The sequence below is a fragment of the Stegodyphus dumicola genome, chromosome 9, assembly GCF_044657685.1.
Source record: "Stegodyphus dumicola isolate Sdum_Otavi_A_Nest chromosome 9, ASM4465768v1".
NCBI classification, from domain to species: domain Eukaryota; kingdom Metazoa; phylum Arthropoda; class Arachnida; order Araneae; family Eresidae; genus Stegodyphus; species Stegodyphus dumicola.
In genome coordinates, this window is record NC_140776.1 from 8,921,281 (window position 1) to 8,942,962 (window position 21,682).

Here is a 21,682-nt window from a genome sequence, read left to right on the forward strand (position 1 = left end):
CATGGACACAATCGTATTTTAGGATATTTTCTACTTCTTTTCCTTTTCTTTTTATAGGCCCTTTTTTTCCCCCTCTATTATTTTTGGGCCATTTATTTTAAATTTTATTTTGTCCCATCTTTTCTTTCTGGCCGTTTGAACTCGTACAAAATATACGAAGTTCCTTTTTACTCTCCTCAAATACGAAATTGCCTCTCTTTCTATATACCTTTCTTTCGCACCTATGCCACCCTCCGTACGTCACTGCGCATGTGCGAAATAACATCCAGCATGCCGTCAGCAATATTAGCAATCTTTTACCGCGTTGTTTGAAAAGGTTCTTTGTTGTAGTCAGAGGTACTTGGTTCTCAGGGATAATAGGATCTCTTCTAAGTCCTGCTTGGTTCTAATTATGTAAAATTCTTTAGAAGACTTTTCAAATGTAATGTTGTAAGTGAAATGGTTTTGGCTATAGGGTGCAAACTTTGCTCTTGATTTTCATAATGGTCATTCCAAATAATTGTCTGAACGTTTTCATTGTAATTTTTTTTAAAGTTATTGTCGGATAATTATAATGTATTTCAGTGTTTTCAATTTATTTTGGGGTGCTTTGGGTGGTCTTTAATTATTTTTTCTGTTTAAGTTAGTTATAAGCAAATTCTGCTTTTAAAATTTCACTGTAAAATTTTAACTATGGATTCATAAAAATTTATTACGTATTGTATGGCATTGTTTTCCCCCCTTTTTAAGTTTACAGAATTAAATGTACCCATTTGTTGAATAATTTTGGATTAAATAGATCTTTTGCAAAATTAAAATGAAAAATCCAAGCATACAGCAATTTTACAATTATTAGTTTTATAGCGAAGGTAGAAAATTGTGTCATCAAAGAAAATCATTTTTGTAATTTTTATTTAAAAAAAAATTATGCCTAATTTTATAATTTGAAATAATTTTTGTCCCAATGGCTACAATATTTGTTTGATGTAATAATATTTATTTGATTCAGTAAATTATTTACAAAATTTCTTCCCTGGTTTTAATAATACCTGTAGGTTTGATTTTCAAATTAAGTATTTAATCTTATATGAATAAATGTAAGAAGTATTGAGTATTTTGCGAAAAAAGAATGAAATCAGCTATTTTAATAATTTATGTGAAATTCTTTAAAAGACCTTTTAAGTGTAATTTTGTATTTGTTAATTTAAGTGATATGATTTTGGCTCTTGGTTGCAAACATTGCTCATGGTTTTCATAATGGTCATTCCAAATAATTGTCTAAAAAATTCCTTGGTATTTGTGAAGATGCTTAAAATTATTTTGCATACCTATATTCTGAAACTTGAGAAGTGTCAATAAATATTGTTTTACTTAAAATATGTTATTCTTTATTTTAATATTTAATAATATGCTTGATATGAAAACAATTACAAAATAGCGTTATTTATGTAATTAACTGCAGTAGTTATAAATTAATGCTGGATATTATATCAAATGAAAAAAAATATATAATTTATTCATTTTTTTTTTAAATTCATTTTGCAGTTGAACTTAGGATGTTCCATGCAAAACAATTAAAGATAAGAACATAAGAGATCAACTTCACAATTTATCTAAAACAAAAGTCTCTGAATTCTGTTAAGTACTAAGAAATTTATTTCATTTAAATTTTGTCTTCGTATGGCTCGTGTTTAAATTGAAAGTAAAAATTGGATAGGATTCCTATAACTCGCCCAAAATTCCAACTAACATCATTTTGCTCATAAAACTCAGATATGTATGAAAATAAAACATTTTGAGTTATTTCGAAGTAAAAAATTTACTATCTCCTCGGACGGCGCTATCTAAATTTCACCCTGCGCTGGTGTTTCACTGCATAGCCGTGGCTCTTCGGTATAGCGGCGCAGAGGCGAAACAGGTTTACATTGCGTCTATGGAAGCTTTCATTCTTTTCCTACTAGCGTCTACATCCCAAAACGGCAGTCTATGAGAGAGGCGATTCTATTATTTTCATCGGGGAGTAGGGAAGTTAGAATGGTTTTCTGAGGAATGCCAACGGCAGTGCACGATGTTTGCTTACATTAGGAAGTTCAGAAAATTGCAAAGGTGGATTGCCTTAGTTTCTTCAGTTACTTTCAGGGAAATATTAGGCAGATTTTTTGGTTTGCTGATAGAGGGCAAATAGAAAATTTACCTTTATAAATCCGCGTTTATCTGTTTAAACTTCAGAAGATTTAAGATGAAGCGAATATATTTAACACAACGGAAAGCAAGATTAAGACTTTTAAATCTTTTAAAAAAACAATACATCGATAATTAAAAATATTATTTATAGTTCATTATTAAAAACATTTTATAAATGCATAGTTATCATATAATTAACACTTCATCCATGCATTATCTCATTATTTATTATAATTAGAAGAGAAGATATTTTTTACAGTAATGTTTAAAAATTTGCTGTTATCTTTTAAAAGATTTATAAGTCTTAAGATTGTGTTGTGTTAAATATATTCGCTTCATCTTAAATCTTCTGAAGTTTAAATAGATAAACGCAGATTATAAAGGTAAATTGTCTATTTGCCCTCTGTCAAGAAACCGAAAAAAAACTGCCTATTTCTCTGTAAGTAACCGTAGAAACTAAGGCAATCCACCTTAGGAACTTTTTGAACTTCCTAATGTAAGCAAACATATAGCCAACTGCCGTTGCATTCCTCAGAAAACCATTCTAACTCCCCTACTCCCCGATGAAAATAATAGAATCGCCTCGCTCATAGGCTGCCGTTTTGGGATGTAGACGCTAGTTTCTTTTCCTTAGATATTCTTTGGCCGTAGGCAACGTTGTTTAAAATGGCGCCAAGTCTTAGATCAGATTCTGTTCCAGAACTAAGTACTATAGAAGAAAAGCTTGATTTTACTCTTCCTGTTCTTCATGAAGATGAATCCGTCTGTCGCCTTTCTAAAAGAAGGTTAAAAATATTAAAAGATAAAGGTATTCACATAAAAAAGGGAAGATGGACTCAAAAAGAAACTTCTGTTTTGGTAAATAATTATCAAGAATTTACGGAAAAATTTGGAATAGATGACCCTGTTTTGATTTTTGGAATAGGCAAAAATAGTGCCGAAATACTACCATTTTTGAAAGCTAAACATTTTTATGCAAGATTAGGAAAAGGTTTAAATGATCGACCCCTAGCATCTATTTATAGTAAAGCTAGAGTGCTTTTGAATCCTTTGAGGAGAAACCGTGATAAATTTAGTAAAGCGGAAGTTTCTAAGTTAATTAAACTACGTGAAAGAGGCTTAGGATGGCCAGAAATCGAAAAAATAATGAAAAAAAGTGCTGCAAGTTGTAGTGCCGCTTATGCGTGGCATAAAAAGAAAGTGAATGGAGGTAAGTGGTCAAAAGAGGAAGAACAACAATTAGTGAAAGCTGTAAAAAAAATTGTTGGACCTATTAAATCAGTAAAGAAGAGATCTAATATACCTTGGTTTAAAATTGCTGAGTTAATGCCAACAAGAAATAGTACACAGTGTCGTCATTATTGGGAATTACATCTCTCATGGACTTGTGATGCGTCACAGAGAAAGAAATGGACTACTCATAATCTTGCAATGTTAATTAATATACTTAAAAATGAATACTGTGTAGAAGATGAAACTGATGTTGACTGGAAAAAAATACAAGAATTTTTTACACAATATTCTCCATCATATAATTACTTGCGAAAAAGATGGTATCGTTTGAGATCACGTGCGCCAAAAGGAAAAGAATTTCGCGAAGTAATTGATTTTTATTACAAAAAGTATAAAGCAATTATAGAATCTTTCAACAACATAAATCAAAGTAATTGAATGTTAATTTCCATCATTTTCACTGCTAAAATTTCTATTTATTGGTTCTTTCTATTGGTCCTTTTGGCGATTTTTTGATTTGGCGACAAACTTCGGTCGCCAATGTATACCCGGCTTTGAAGATCGGAAAGAAATGGTGGATTGTCAACAAAACCCGATCAATCCTAAAAAATAAGCTCTTGATCAGAATAAACAGTCTTTCTCTAATTTTCAACATTTCCAGTACTGCTATGATAAATTCTTGAAACACTACTGTAAAAGAATTTGGCACAGCTTTAGTATTAGTCCTTTTTGGCGAGAAATTTGTTTGGCGACATTTTGGAGCAACAAGCGTAAAATTACGATAACCTTGGTAACCCTAAATACTGAGCTCAAAAACATGCCGCCATTTCTGTCCACGTAACTTTATTGAATTTGGTAAGTATCGGAGCTTTGATGGCAGGAGGGATAAATTGCATGTTTTTCTTAAAGTTACCTTTGTGTTAGGAAAGCACAACATTTAAAATATTTTTAAAAAAGCTAAAATTTGACAGTTAAAACTGATGCTTTTAATATTACATCACATGAGTCTTGACATTTTTTCATATGTGAACTCTGCATATTATTATAAACTCCATACCCCAAGGGAAAAAAAAACACATTTTGAGTAGCTTAAGGTAAACTCTTTGTGTTTCCTTTGCTAAGGAGATCAAAATTACCATGGTCTAAAAATACTTTTTTGCCTCATATTAGAACTATAGGCATGTGTAATTGCATGAATTCATAGGTTCAAATCAGGACCAAAATTATTGCTTTTATAACATTTTTATAATTTGACTGACTATAAGAAATATAATGTTGCTTAGATTATGGAATATATTGCTTATAATTTACAGTTCTCAAATTTTGTAAATCTTACAACCTGTATGTAGCTGTGTATGAATAACCTTCACTGAGTATTATTACTTTTATTAATAGTATGTTGACATAACAGTCGACTTTTTATTTTAAATTTTATGCCAATTTTCTACGTTACTTAAACATTTTATCTAACAGAAATCTGAATTTTTTGTAATAAAAACTCTATAATAAAAATAAGAGTACAATTTATATATAAAAATTTGACTACATGGCAAGCACTTAGGTACTCATTTCTTTAAATGTTATTATTATAAATTATTCATGTCTTTAAATGTTATTATTATAAAGTTTAGATATATTCTTATTAAGATATACTTTTATTCTCTTATAATGTTTAGATGTACAGTTAGTATTTAGTCTAGATCGGATTTTGTTGACAATCCGCCATTTTTTTCCGATCTTGAAAGCCGGTATACATTGGCGACCGATGTTTGTCGCCAAATCAAAAAATCGCCAGAAGGACCAATACTAAAGCTGTTCCAAGAATTTATGGCAGTGATTATGTTATGAGTAATGAAATTTACAAAAGGTTAATATTTTAAATTACAAAATATAATATTAATGTATTAAACATTAATATTTTAAGTAGTTAGTTAATATTTATATTATATTAGTGCTTAGCTAATATTTTAAATTTACGATAAGTTAATTTTTATGTTATGATAATGAAATTTACAAGAGGTTCATAAATGCATTTCAAACTAGTAGTATATTTTACTTTAGTTTCGTAGATTCTGTTATTAAAAGAAAATAAAAAAACATTTCAAAGTGAAGGAAATCAAATTAAATTATAATGAGCAAGTTTTGGAGCAGCGTTAGAAATACTTTTATGATTAAATTTTGTAAATGGTAAAAATATTAAGAAGTGTATTTTTTAATCCGTAAATTTATTACAAGTAATTTATGTTTATAATTTAAAAGCTAAAATTAAATTATCATAATGAGTAAATTTTGTACCAATGGTAATAATACAACAATCATCATAAATGATTTCTGTGAAAAATTCGAACAGTCATTGGAATCCAATAGTGTTGGAGTGATAAGCCACTGAACAGTGGTAGTTCGGGCTGGCTATATGGAAGTTTTTGTGGTTTTTCATACATGTAATGTGAATCTGAGCCAGTTTCTCTTAAAAAGTACTTTATGAAGGCATCCTTCTTCAGCTAGCCAGCATATATATTTATTTTCTATTCTCTCTTATTTTCTTATTTCTTAATTCTAAATCTTACTTCTGAAGTTAAAAAGTGTTGCATGTATAGGTTGAAAAATATGGTTGATTTATTTGAATTTAAATTTTACATTTGAACTTAATTGTTATCATAAGTTATCTTGTCACAAGTGGTTGATTGAGTTGTAAGCACAAAGTGTGCCTTCTGTTCTGTAGATCTAAACTTTATAAGAGAATAAAAGGATATCTTAACTTAATAAGACTATATCTAAACTTTATAATAATAACATTTAAAGACATTGAAATCAGTATCTAAGTGCTTGCCATGTAGTCAAATTTTTATATATAAATTGTACTTTTACTTTTATTATAGAGTTGCGAAAACATGAACTAATTAGGATTTGCGATTTTCCAACTTTCATTTTGTCTTACTGTTAACGCTCTGTAAACAGAATAGAGCTTTATTTTTAGCATTAACAGGAAAAGAGTGTTATCGGGTGTTAATAACGATTTGCGAAAATATGAACTAATTCTGATTTGCGATTTTCCAACTTCTATTTTGTCTTGCCGTAACGTTTCCTAAATCTATGTAAACAGAAAAAATCCCTTTTCGTCCTTCAAGAAAATTCCCTGAGTGGGTTGCAGGTTTGTAACGCTTGTCAGGGTTACCATAATCTGGCACACACGCACTCTTCCGAGATGTCAACAAATCGCCAAGGGCCGGTTATCTGAAAACTGTCGAGTTTTTATTACAGTCAATTATAGTTATTATTACAGTCAATTATAGTCAATTATAGTTATTAGTTATTATTTGTTTTATTACAGTCGTTAATTCGGACACCCATAATCCGGAATGATCTATAATCCGGACCTCAAAGCTACAAATTTTCTGCGCATGCGTCGCGTTCTCGCATGCGCACAGGCGTTTACAAGTGCACGTAAGACCTTTACGGCTGCGAATATGTTTGTGCGCATGCGCGTTTAATGTGTAACGGACGGTATAAGCTAAGCTAAAATTATCTAATTCAGTTAATGTTGCAGATTGCGTTGTTCCTTAATCTTCGAATTGGATCCGGCTTATTATTTTTTGCAGACTGTTAGAGCAATTTCATAAAAGTAAGCTTGAACTTTCGATTATGTCAAATAGAATTTCCGATATATATTTACTAATATGTAATTTGTATCTACAAAGCGAAAGTATGTTTTGAAATCCGAAATCTGTTTATCAATTTCACGCTGCTGCGGATTGGAAGTTGATCTGTCAGCACTATCCCTATCTTCAGGGCAGATGTTTTTATTTTATTTGGCTTATAATTCCTTACTAAGTGTAGTATTTCATCTCGATGTACTACTCCGTCTTTGATATGATTTAAATCAAGTTCGTCGTCATTATAATTCGCTTCCGATAGTGAAGAAAGTGACCCAGAGGTTATTGAAAACGAAAAAATTTCGTGGGTATTCTCAACACAGCAATTATAAGACTTGAACAGCGGAACTTTGTAACTAAACAAGAAATTATGTCTGTTTAATAGAATTAAAGAGAAAGTATTATCACATGAAATGAAGCAACTTACATTGAAAGAAATGTTTAATAAAGTAAACAAATAAATATTAAGCTTTTTCTTTTTGTAAATTTTGATGCCCTTTAGATCATAATTGTTCTCTATTTCATAAATTATGATTTCATATTTTTAATTTTGTAATTTCTGCATGCCATCTTACCAGATTTAAACTGATGATCTATAATCCGGAATCACCGAAGTCCCGACGAGTCCGGATTAACGACTTTTGACTGTACAAAAAATTCAGATTTCTGTTAGATAAAATGTTTAAGTAATGTAGAAAATTGGCATAAAATTTAAAATAAAAAGTTGACTGTTATGTCAACATACTATTAATAAAAGTAATAATACTCAGCGAAGGTTATTCATATACAGCTATTAGGTTGTAAGATTTACAAAATTTGAGAACTGTAAATTATAAGCAATATATTCCATAATCTAAGCAACATTATATTTCTTATAGTCAGTCAAATTATAAAAATGTTATAAAAGCAATAATTTTGGTCCTGATTTGAACCTATGAATTCATGCAATTACACATGCCTATAGTTCTAATATGAGGCAAAAAAGTATTTTTAGACCATGGTAATTTTGATCTCCTTAGCAAAGGAAACACAAAGAGTTTACCTCATGCTACTGAAAATGTATTTTTTTTCCTTGGGGGGTGAAGTTTATAATAATATGCAGAGTTGTCATGAAAAAATGTCAAAACTCATGTGATGTAATATTCATCATCAGTTTTAATAAAGCATCAGGTTTTAGCTTTTTTAAAAATATTTTAAATGTTGTGCTTTCCTAACACAAACATAACTTTAAGAAAAATATGCAATTTATCCCTCCTGCCATCAAAGCTCCGATACTTACCAAATTCAATAAAGTTATGTGGACAGAAATGGCGGCATGTTTTTGAGCTCAGTATTTAGGGTTACCAAGGTTATCATAATTTTACGCTTATTGCTCCAAAATGTCGCCAAAAAGGACTAATACTAAAGCTGTGCCAATACTTTTTACTCTGCTTCTTTAATAATTGCCATTTGCTAGATATAATTTAAAATATAATATTTCTGTCGCAAAATATGTAGCTTTCCTGGTATTTTGTTTAACAGATGAAAACACAATTTTTTAAAAAAAACTAATGTTATACTTATTAAAATATATATAAATGTTAGCACGGGGTACTAAAAATTTAACCTTAAACTGTGATGCTTCTACCCCTTTTGGAATGTTGAATGTATTTTCAGCTGAATAACAACTCTATGTGAATGTATTTCAATATACATACATGATATTACTGCATGGTTACAGGTAGGTAATACTAATACTGGCTGGCTTTACAAAGACAGCTAAGAAAAGCTCTAGCAATAGTTTTAGTAAGCTCAGAGCATTTGCGATATTAAGAGTTCTCAGGTGTTATATGTCTGAAAATGTTATTATCTCAGAGTGAGATAAAAGCAATATTTGCTAGATGATATTAAGATAAAGCAGTTTAAGCTAAAAGGAAGTATTTATATTGTGAACTTCTCTCAGAGTCGTAAAATTGGTAAAAATGCATTAACATGAAAACAGAAATTAAAATGCCAGATAAAGTGGAACAGTTACACAGTTAAGTGTAAATATGTGAATGTTAAAGCAAGCATCATTATGACCTAGTTGTTAAAGTCATAAATTTCCATTATGTAATATATATAATCTGTACTTTCTTAAGAATAGGGTGATAGTTGTAGCAACTTGGCAAAGGTTTTTCTGTGCATGGATGACATTTATAGACAAATGTTGCCAAAGACGACATAATTTATTAGTGGATAACTAATTCTTAATATACAGATTCTTCACACTTAGTTTACAACATACTATTAATTTCTGAACATACAGAAACTCACTCTTTCTGTTTAGAAACTTGCCTCAGAATTGCTATTATGGACCTTAAAGCTGAATTTTAATTATTTTTTTTTAATATAGTGTAGGAATGATGCATGAAATTTACTTTATTAGTCCAAAAGGGCTTTGTCCCTGAGGGATTATTGTTTTCGTTTTGTGATTTTGCGTAGAATCACTCTGAATATCCGTTTCACTTTTCAAACTGTTGCCACCACATATTATCGCCTTGTATATTTGAAGAAATTAAGTAATGAAAAATCTGCATAAATGTATGTATATGTTTTTCGCATTGTGATAAAACAACAGTTCCTAAAGCCATCCAATTTTGAATGACGTAACTACTGCGAATATGGGCATCTGGAAGCCCAAATTTGAAATTTGTTGCATTATCGATTTCATATTTTGGAAAACTTTAATGAATATTTGCTTAACAAACTCAAGGATTTCAAAGCAAGCAATGGCAACATTGTATGGGAAAAACATTTTTATCTCCATCGCATGAGACTTTGTATCAGAAATTCGAAAGATATGCTCAATTTAAAATTATTTTGCGATATTGCTCTTGAACTGAATTTTATGGTTTAAGTGCGAAGAACATGACAGGTAATAAATAAATGTAACGCACAAAATGTTAAAAAACACCTCTTTGGACGTAATTTAAAATCTTAAACTTTCAGATTTTATTTTATATTTTTAATTGTAATTGTTATTACTGTAATTTTTATTTATATAATTTACCTTTTGTTGTTATTACTAAAAAATGAGTTTTTATTTCCATACTGGTTTGCTAAGATCTTTCATCTGTGAAAATAGAAATCAATCCATGCTCTTTGGAAATTTAGTTTTTCAAATATTTATAATCTACTTTAAATAGTTTTACAATGTGCAATTCAGATGCGAGGAACACAAATGTGAGAAGCAGTAGCTTATTCTTATTGGCTTCTACTATGTTATGGCCCTTTTTCTTCTGATAGGAAGTTATAGTATTCAACATTTGGTATAGATTATTAAAAGTTTTGTGGTGAAAAAATTAAAAATCAAAGTAAAATTTCAAGTACATTATTCAGAACTACATTGTTACATTCCGTACAAATGTATAACAACTTATTTTTAGATAATTCTGTTTTATTTTCATAAATTTGAAATATATAAATTACATTCATTATGCTATGTAATATATAAATTACATTCATTATGTTATGTAACATTAGATGCAGCTTGATGTAAATGATATTCAAAATTAATATTGTTGCGTGCGTACGGGTTCGTTTGGAATTGAATGCACAAGTCTGATGAAAAATGAATAAGATTTATTATTATCATAAATAAATAAAATACAATACTTCAATTTTCTCAGATATTCGTACAGTATTACAATAGTAACAGTAGTTATCTTTTAACTACTCAAACATTCAACAGAACTTAAATCAAAACAGCTACAGAAAGCTAATCCGTGAATTCGCTACAATCAACAAGAGCAGTTTTTTAAACAAAGTCTTAAAACAGCAACAAACTAACTAAAAATAACAACTATTACGAATTGAGAGGTTTTCATGCCGCTTATATAAGCTTTTTAAATCGTGCGCGAGAATTTTCTAGAACTTTCTCGAAAGAGATACAGTCAAAAGTCGTTAATCCGGACTCGTCGGGACTTCGGCGATTCCGGATTATCGATTTTTCCGGATTATAGATCATCAGTTTAAATCTCGTAAGATGGCATGCAGAAATTCTAAAATTCAAAATATGAAACCGTAATTTATGAAATAAAGAACAATTATGATCTAAAGGGTATCAAAATTTGCAAAAAGAAAAAGCTTAATATTTATTTGTTTACTTAAATAAACATTTCTTTCAATGTAAGTTGTTTAAGTTTTGCTTCGTTTCATGTGATAATACTTTCTCTTTAATTCTATTAAACAGACATAATTTCTTGTTCAGTTACAAAGTTCCGTTGTTCAAGTCCTATAATTGCTGTGTCAAGAACACCGACTAATTTGTCAATCGAAATTTTTTCGTTTTCAATAACCTCTGTTACTTTTCTTCGCTATCGGAAGCGAATTATAATGACGAGGAACTTGTTTTAAATCATATCAAAGACTGAGCATATCGAGATGAAATACTACATTTGGTGAGGAATTATAAGCCAAATAAAATAAAAACATCTGATCTTCAATTATAAGCCAAATAAAATAAAAACATCTGCCCTGAAGATAAGGATAGTGCTGACAGATAACTTTCAGTTCATTACGCGCCCGCCGGGCGGCGTTCCCCCCGCCGAGCAGCGTGAAATTGATAAACAGATTTCGGATTTCAAAACATACTTTCGCTTTAGATCCTTTACATATTAACAAATATATATCGGAAATTCTATTTGATATAATCGAAAGTTTAAGCTTACTTTTATAAAATTGCTCTTACAGTCTGCAAAAAGTAATAAGCCGGATCCAATTCGAAAATTAAGGAACAACGCAATCATCAACATTAACTGAAATAGATAATTAGATAATTTTAGCTTATACGTCCATCATACATAAAACGCGCACGCGAAAACGTATTCTGCACTTGCGCACACTCATATGCGCAGTCGTAAAAGGTCTTACGCGCACGCGTAAACGCCTATGCGCATGTGTCAACGCGGCACATGCGCAGAAAGTTTTTAGTTTTGAGGTCCGGATTATAGATCATTCCGAATTATGGGTGTCCGAATTAACGACTTTTGACTGTATATATTTTTTTAATTAAATGTTAAATGCATGCGCTCTTGTATTTTTAATCTTTCGGCTTAGCTTTCTTTTAATTTTCGTCACGCGCTGCACTGCACGGGGAATAAAACAATTTTATTTATAATTCAACTAACATTAGCTATTCAAATACCAAATCCGTAACAGTATATTTTGATTACAGTTCCTGTCATATCTTAATTTGGATATTTTCCATTAGTTGATAAGCATTCTTGATAATAAAATTACAAAATAGAATCGTAATAAATTAATTTATATTTTTAATTCATTTATTTATTGAACAAAATAGATGTTAAAGTTATTAAAATGCAGCACTAAATTAAAATATTAATAACATTTGTAGTATAACAACACTGATGCTACAAATGCTAAATTAACCGAGTACTGGGACTTTAAAGTGACTGATAATACTAGGTTAGCTTTTTGAATGCATAAATTAATTATAAAGGAATTATTAGCTTTTTGAATGCATTTTAATTAGGAAGTGACTGATAATACTAGGTAGGCTTTTTGAATGCATAAATTCATGTCATACATAGAGAAAATTATAAAAACATCCATGTAGCCAATTTATTTGGCATGATACAGAAGCAATAGTATGTTTAATGATGAAACTTAAATGAATAAAAATATTAATGAGGTTAAATTTATGTTTTTGTTGTTCTTTTGCATTTTAGTTAATATTTCTGTCGTAAAAACTGTCCACTTTCTCTTTGACAATAATGAACTTTATTCTCAATAATGACAATTTGAACATTAATTCTGAATTATAATAAATTTGCTAGCTGCTCTTCTATTCATTCAGAATAATAATGGCTTGAGTAAGTATCTGCGTTTATTTTAATTATGACCTTCCAAATTTTTCTAGTACACTTTATCCTATAGTTTCAATTTGAGATAACATGATGCAAATATCCAGAGTTAAACTGTAATAATAATAGTACTATTTACAACAGAAGCCAGCAAGCACATATCGTAAAGTTTCAGTCATATGTAGAAGTAATTTATAAGGAAATAAATCTTTATCATTTGGCCAATTTAAATTCAACAAACTAATTTTTATAACCTTTTTTCAGTTTTCTTTATTCTGCAGATAATCAAAACCATTATTAAAGATCAATTACTGTACATGATTGTCCGAACGAAATGCCGTGGCGCTCGATTAATTGGAAGTTGATCTGTCAGCACTATCCTTATCTTTAGGGCACATGTTTTTATTTTATTCGGCTTATAATTCCTTACTAAATGTAGTATTTCGTCTCGATGTACTACGTTTTTGATATGATTTAAATCAAATTCCTTGTCATTATAATTCACTTCCAATAGTGAAGAAAGTGACACAGAGGTTATTGAAAACGAAAAAATTTCGATTGACAAATTAGTCGGTATTCTCGACACAGCAATTATAGGACTTGAACAGCAGAACTTTGTAACGGAACAAGAAATTATGTCTGTTTATAGAATTGAAGAGAAAGTATTATCACATAAAATGAAGTAACTTAAACAACTTACATTGAAAGAAATGTTTAATAAAGTAAACATATAAATATTAAGCTTTTTTTTGTAAATTTTGATACCCTTTAGATCATAATTGTTCTTTATTTCGTAAATTACGGTTTCATATTTTTAATTTTATAATTTCTACATGCCATCTTACGAGATTTAAACTGATGATCTATAATCCGGAATCGCCGAAGTCCAGACGAGTCCAGATTAACGACTTTTGACTGTATATATCGGAAATTCTATTTTACATAATCGAAAGTTCAGACTTACTTTTATAAAATTGCTCTAACAGCCTGCAAAAAATAATAAGCCGGATCCAATTCGAAGATTAAGGAACAACACAACCTGCAACATTAACTGAATTAGATAATTTTAACTTAGCTTATACCGTCCGTTATGCATTAAACGCACAAATGTAAACGTATTATGCGCACACGCATATTCGCAGCCGTAAAAGTCTTACGCGCATGCGCAGAAAGTTTGTAGCTTTGAGGTCCGGATTATGGGTATCCGAATTAACGACTTTTGACTGTATATACATTTCATAAGAATTTAACAAATTTTCTCATTTGTATAAAGCTAACTTAAATTTAATCGTATAGAAGCAAAAGATTAATTATTGCTGCGAACTAATTTTCAGAATATATAATTCCATTCACTTTTTTGAACCAAAGAATGAAAGTAACAGCACTGTGTATAAAAATGTAGAACAACTGCATTGTTAACACAATAACTAATGTGCTGTTTTGAAGAAAGGTATGGGGTTTTAGAGCAATAAGCATAAATTATTAGACTCTGCTACTTATTTTATTAAAGCTAATTGTTATGTATAGACACAGGTGTTTGTTCACCAGCATTTTATGAATTATTCAGAATTTCAAATACAAATTAACTACAGGTATAAATGTGTAAAATAAAATAAGGAGCTGCATAACTTCAAGCTCATATACGTTGGGATACTTCATCCTGAAGCATTCCTGGACTCATAATTAAAACAGTAAAAATAAAGTTATAACTGAAAATCAAAAAATTGCTGCATATGCACTGTATATTAAGTTCCTTATTAAAGCAGACAGAGCCTTGCAATGTCTAAAAGTTACATGTTACAAATTTTGAAATTCAATCAGCTTATTTTGTTATGGTGGCCACTTTAATATACAAGTGTCACCTGTACATATTCTAATATATTTTGGGAGCGTTGAGCTTAAATAAAAAGTTGTATTTTACCTTTCTGGTATTTCCTCCCTACATAAAATTAGCATCAGAGATATGAAACGTCATGCAGCTATTTTATTTTACAAAAGGTGAAAATGCAGAATCACCCACTGCTTGGTGCGTTTTCAAGAATTGCACATACTCGGTAGTTATGTACACATCGACCTATTTTCACTTTAAAAAAAATCATCCCAGAATTGCACAAAAATGGCATTGTGCATTCCCTTGACTTTATCCATCTACACGTTGACCTATTTTCACTTAAAAAGTCAAAGAAAATTGACAAAAATTCAATTCTTACTCTTGTAAAAAGCGCCAAACAAATAAGTGGGCGATTCTGCACTTTAACTGAAATAAATAGAATAGAGCTTTATTTTTTCAATTGCAATTAACTCCCAATAATGATTTATGAAAATATGAACTAATTATGATTTTTTTTTTTTTTTTCATGCAACTATCTTATTTTACAAAAGGTAGAATAAATAGAATAGAGCATTATTTTTTTGAATTGGAATGAACTTCTGATAACGATTTGCAATTTTCCAACTTCTATTTTGTCTTACCGTAATGTTCCCTAAATCTAAATTCCCTGAGTGGGTTCCAGGGTTACCATAATCTGGCGCACATGCACTCTCTTCCGATATGTCAACAAGTCGCCAAGGGCCGGTTATCTGAAAACTGCCATAATTTTTTTAAAGTATTAAGAGATGAACTGAAATTTGATATCTTGCAGCAGAAAGGATTAATATAATCTTTAAAGATTATAAAGCAAGAAGAAAATAAAAGATTATGAAACAACAAATAAGTAACAATCTGCTAAACAAGATCAATTTCCTAGCACAGAAAATGTTAAAAGATTTAATGAAAAAAATGTCATGTAAAGTATATACTTTTATGAACTCCTACAGATGTTTATTCCTGGACGGAAACAATAGCAATGACAGTCCTTTCTCAAATGCCTTTTAAAGATTCTAAGAATTTTAGGTAACATATTACTGAAAGAAATATCGTTTTGATAAAGAATAGGCATAATTTATTTCAAATAAAAAGCTATTTATATATCAATGCCAGGCAGCATCACTCAATGACAGTTGTCACTATCGATTAACTTAGTAGCTTTATTATTTCGTAATTGCTATATTATTGCTTAACTCAGGAAGCATAGTTGTTTTGCTTGTATTTTCTTTTGCTTCAAAGGGAGGGAAAAAAATCCTATATCATAAAAGAATAATTATAATGGAGATGTTGTTGTTATGAGGAATAAAGTGGTCAGGTAACAACTGCCTTATTAGTTAACAAATTATAAAACAAAAGCTGGATTTAGGTCCCCCGTGAGGATTAGATCTTAAGTTTACAAAGAGAGGACTAAAACTCGGAAGTCTATCAGCATGATTCTGACAAATTGAGAATAATGATCCAGACTTTACAATGCTCAAAGAAGGAAGAGATATCACCAAGTAAAAAATGCAAATAGTATTTTCTTTTTCTGTAGATACAAATCCGAATAACTGAATGAATAGAAGAGTATTCTGAACTACTGGAATGGATAACTGTATCTCCAGTTCACGCGTAACAAACTTTTTGGTTTACATGGAAACTTCATTCAAAACTCAAATACCAATAATATTTAAAATCAGGCAAAAGAGCAACTATATATGTATTGCTCATAAAGAAAATCCTGAAAAACTCGTACAACCAGACATTTCAGTCAGTGAAAAGAGAACTGGAGCAGTACTATTATTGTTTTATTGCCTTAGCCATTGACTGATCAGCCTCCCAAAAGAGAGAAATGAATCACATCTGCATCACCATTTCTTCAAGAGTAATGTTAATGCGTGATTGTACTTTACTGAATTTTATGAATGAACTTGGTTTATATATGCAGTTCATGATGACAGAAAAGGAGAGACCTTTGTCCGATTCTTTTGAAATGCATAGAAAATTTGTTTAAAAATCAATGCTATTCTAAGGTAGAATTTTGGATATATTTAAAACTAATATGTTTCATGACAACTGTTATTTGCTAATGCAATTTAGAAGTTACCCACACTTTGATAAAATGTTATAATGCAATATTTAGTTCAGATTCAGATAAAATGTTTTAATTGGAATTTTTTTGAGTTTTCAGCAACATTAAAAATTTCTTTATAATAACAAAATTAATGTGCATGAACTACAGTTACATGTACAAGAATTAAAGCATTCATAGCTCTCTTTGATTTAAAATCCATTTTTGAATAAAAATATCTGTCTTTAAAGACAAGAAACCACTCATAATAGAAACACTTATTTATGACTTTAACTATTAAACACCTAAATGTTATGCATCAAAATATACAAACATTTTCTTCCTTTTAGTATAATTAAACTATGGACTGAAATATATCTTGATTGCGAATAAAATAATAAATAGTTCGGTATAAAATGGTCATGTGAACCCTAAAAGTTTTAATTTTATAACCCTTTCCTGTAAGATATCTTTGTATACAAAAAAAAAAAAAAAAAAAAAAAAAAAAAACTGAAATTAGCATGTGCAGTGGTTCCTAAAAGTGTTTGTACACTTATGATTTTCATTGAAATAGGGCTCTATCCATTAACTAAAAGTAAACTTTCTGAATGAGATTTTAATAATAAGATCTATAATCTATTCGTAACAAAATTACATGAAATATTTTTAATTTAAAATTATCAGCCCAAAATTTTGGTATTGGAAACTTTATTTTTAATCATGATAACGATCCTAAGCATACGTCTCTCAATGTTCGCCTGTGGTGTCTCTATAATTGTCCACAGGTTTTGAAAGCACCACCTCAGTCGCCAGATTTAAACCCCGTAGAACACATTTGGAAAGAGCTGGAGGTTGAAAAACGAAAACACGACATCAAAACAAAAAGTGAACTCAAAACAGCCATGATGGAAGAATAGATGAACATTTGATATAGGAATTACAAAAAAAAAAAAAAAAGTAAAATCTATTCCCAGATGTTTAAAAGCTGTTGTGGATTTTAAAGGATATCCTACTAATATTAATTTAACGAAAAATTAAAATATTTACTAATATGTCAAGATGAAGTGCACGAAGACTTTTGTGAGATAAAATATTTGTCATTTTTTTATTAATTTTTTAAAACTAAAGTTTCATTATATTTTAAAAATATTTCATGTAATTTTGTTACGAATAGATTATAGTTCTTATTATTAAAATCTCATTCAGAAAGTTTACTTTTAATTAATAGATACAGTCCTATTTCAATGAAAATCATAAGTGTATGAACACTTTTGGGAGCCACTGTATGTTAAAAATCTGTGAGTGAAGGGAATCCATGCTTTGAATGAATTTTTAAAGTTTGAAGAAATTACACTTATTTTAAAGATTTGATCACACAGAGATCAGAACAGAGGAGGGGGGGAAATAAATATTTTAAAAATTTGATTAAATTCGGGGTGCTAAAATTATTGAAACTTTGGTTAATCCAAAAGCAAATTTTTATCTGCTTGGTATGTATATTAGTATAACCGAAATGAAAAGAAGATTTAATGAAGCAACCAGAGTTTATGCCAAATATAATTTCCCTCTCATTTATAAAATGCATTACAAAGTCTGAGATCTGGATTCATCGGGACTTCCACGATCCCGGATTTGGGATTTTTTTTGGATATTAGATCATCAGTTTAAACCTGGTAAGATGGCATGTAGAACTTATAAAATTAAAAATACAAAATCATGATTTATGAAATAGAGAAACAAACAAAAAAAAAAAAAAAAAAAAAAAACAATTAATATTTACTTCTTTATTTTATTAAACATTTCTTTCAATGTAAGTTGTTTAAGTTGCTTCATTTTTTGTGCTAACACTTTCTCTTTAATTCTATAGACGGATATTATTTCTTGTTCAGTTACAAAGTTCCATTGTTCAAGTCCTGTAATTGGTGTGTCGAGAATTCCGAATAACTTGTGAATAGAAATTTTATCGTTTTCAATAACCTCTCTGTCACTTTCTTCACTATCGGTAGCGGCATTTTCTGGATCTAGAACTATACTAGAGATTTTGCTATCTGTTGATTGATGATTGGGGCATTGTAATCACAAATGAGAAACTTCTGTTATATCATCTTCATTTATTACCGCTTCTCCACATTTCTTTATAACATGCATTAATTGAAAAATCTTCCCTTTAGTTTGTGATATCTGAAAACCTTCAAATTTGTGGCTGTCATCTTCTTCATCCTTAAATATGGTAGTTGGCCATAAATTATGCCAAGTATTTAGTATCTGGATTCACATCCTCCCACGATCTTAAAAATGCTTCGCACAGTAGATTTTATGCTAAAATATTTCAAAAATTCTTGAATAGTCTTGCCATTATTCAAGAAATTTAATGTAGACTTTAAAAATGCTACTTTATATTTACATTTCAGCGCAGGCACTATTCCGATATTCATATGCTGTTATAATGGACGTACAATTTGGAGGAAAGAATAATACGAATACATTGTGTTTCACTAAAACTTCAAGTGAAGTATGAGCTGTAGAGTTGTCTACAATCAGGACAATTTTTTTTTTTTTTTTTGGTCATCATGTAAACAATCGTTTTCAAATGTTACTGAGCATTGGACTTTAAACGATTTTCAAACCAATCGTCCATTAATGCTTTTATTTGCACGATATATAAGGGGGTAAATCTAACTCCTTTAAATGCTGATGATCGTCTATTTTTTGTGATTACGAAAAGTTTACATCTGTGCGTTTCTGCAGCATTTGCGCATGTTAAAACTGTTCAGTCTCTCTTTGGAATCGTTGACACCAGTTAGAGCCTTTTCTGTAAATGTTGCTAAGGTATTTCATGATATATAATGCTTGAAAAGACCTATCAGTGTTGAAAATCAAAAGTCTGTTGTTGAAAGTTTCATCAGTGTTGAAAATTTGTTCTGGAGATAACTTTTCACTATTAGTGAGTTCAATTAATTCTTCTGCAAATAGTTCAGTATCTGCTGAAGTTTTTTCACCTGAAATTTTTAATTGCTTTATACCATGGTGATTTTTAAATTTGGTTAACCGACCTGTCGAATATGTGAACTCAGTTTTTAAGTTCATTTCTTCATGAAATATTTTAGCTTCAGCCAAAAGCATTGGACCTGTCAATGGCATGCCCTTGCTGCAGATGCTATCTGATCCATTCAATTATCACTTTGTCATAATCGCCATGTTTAGCATAATGAATAATTTTTCTCTTATTCATTGCGAGTTGGGTGTAGGAATCCACAAAAAATTCAAAACGTTCCTTTTTCTGTTTTCTTATGTCATATGCAGTTGACTTTCTAATGCCATACACCTCGCATAATTTTGAGATGGATACACCTTTATCCATTTTTTGCAGCAATTCCAATTTTTGTTAAATGGACATCGAAACAGGCTTTCGCACTGTAGATCCTGTTGTAGCTCCAGAATTTAGAAATCTTTCCACACATAATCGAAAGTTCGAACTTTAATTTTCATAAAATTACTGTAATAATAACAGCCAGCAAAAAATAATAAGCTGAATCAAATTAGAAAGTTAAAGAACAGCACAATCTGCTATATTATTTGAAATTCCTTGGAATCAGTAAAGTATACTTTTAGCCTAGTTTGATAGCATCCACTATACATTATTGGTTATGTATCATAAGATTGCCGACGAAAGACAAGTTGTTCCGCTAAATTTTGTCTTGCTTCTATTGTGCCCTCAGACAATTAAGCCTGAATTGTATTAGTTATTTATTATACTTAAGTCTGTTTCTTGCAGATGCTTATCTGAATCCTGAATAAGTATCATGGGCCAGGCTAGATAGCTTACCGCCTGATGCAGTCTCTGAATCCTATATTATGCTATTAAGTACGTCTGTAGGTTTTAAGTTTTTGCCGCCTTTAAATTTTGGGTCCCAGTGTTTTACCAAAATTCTAAAAATGTTGTCTTTCCTAAATTCTGATACCTGGTGCAGCCATACGAGCTCTGACGCCGGTTTTAGGTTTATGTAAATAACAAATGAGTTATTAATTCAGATAGCATAGGAGTATGACTGCTTTTTTTTTTGTTTGCACTTTTGAATTATTTCATGAATTCGTTTTTATAATCATCCAGATATAATTCAAACTTTTTCAGATGCTTCATGAAAAAGAGCAAAGAATTTCCAACTATTTGTTATATCATTATTTTTATATTGCATCACATTTTTGTTTCAATATTAATTTGTGGTCTTTTTGTTAACCACCATACATTGATTTAATTATTACTTCCTGATTTAGTTCTTTGCAGCATACTGGTTGATATATATTGTGTGTGCATTTTATAAATAGTAGGGCTAAGAAAATGTCAGTTAGAGAACTAGTTACTAAGCTGCCATTTATTTACATTTTAAATTCTTGCTTTGTTGGAAGATATTTTGAGTTATTATGTATTTTTGTCTTGTTGCAAAATGAGAACTGAATTTTTATTGAATAAGAAATATATCTCTAATGAAATTCAAGGAAATAAGTTTAAATGAAGTGCAGCAAAAAATGTGTGTAATTTAAAGGGCGTATGAAGAGGTCATGCATGTTCACATGAGATTTTTTATATAGAATGTGACAGTATTTCAGTCATTGTAAATTTAGAAATGATTGTATAATGTTTTATAAAGAACATGCATGATAGGCAACACATTTACATTTTATAAACACATTCCTAGATTGGCTATTATATAAAACAGTTAATGTGTATGTTACTTGTTACTTAAAATTTTCTAGCATTATTTTAAAAAAACCCATGGCATGCTGGATTAATAGTGCTCGTGGGCCAGATTTGCTCGTGCAAAAACAAATGTAAATAATGAAATAGGCTTTAAATAATTAGGTAAAAAGA

General features: G+C 29.9%; 1 protein-coding gene across 1 annotated transcript; it reads left to right on the forward strand.

The window, feature by feature from the left end:
- The first annotated feature begins 2,783 nt into the window (after positions 1–2,783).
- LOC118191102 (transcription termination factor 1-like) lies at positions 2,784–6,162 on the forward strand. The gene has a single exon (XM_035361898.2). It carries the CDS (start codon positions 2,830–2,832, stop codon positions 3,832–3,834), a length of 1,005 nt encoding a protein of 334 aa, XP_035217789.1. The 5' UTR covers positions 2,784–2,829; the 3' UTR covers positions 3,835–6,162.
- Positions 6,163–21,682: the final 15,520 nt, after the last annotated feature.

Bases quoted from the DNA above. Each gene is read 5' to 3' on its own strand.
- LOC118191102 (XM_035361898.2), top strand. From the start codon at position 2,830: ATGGCGCCAAGTCTTAGATCAGATTCTGTTCCAGAACTAAGTACTATA.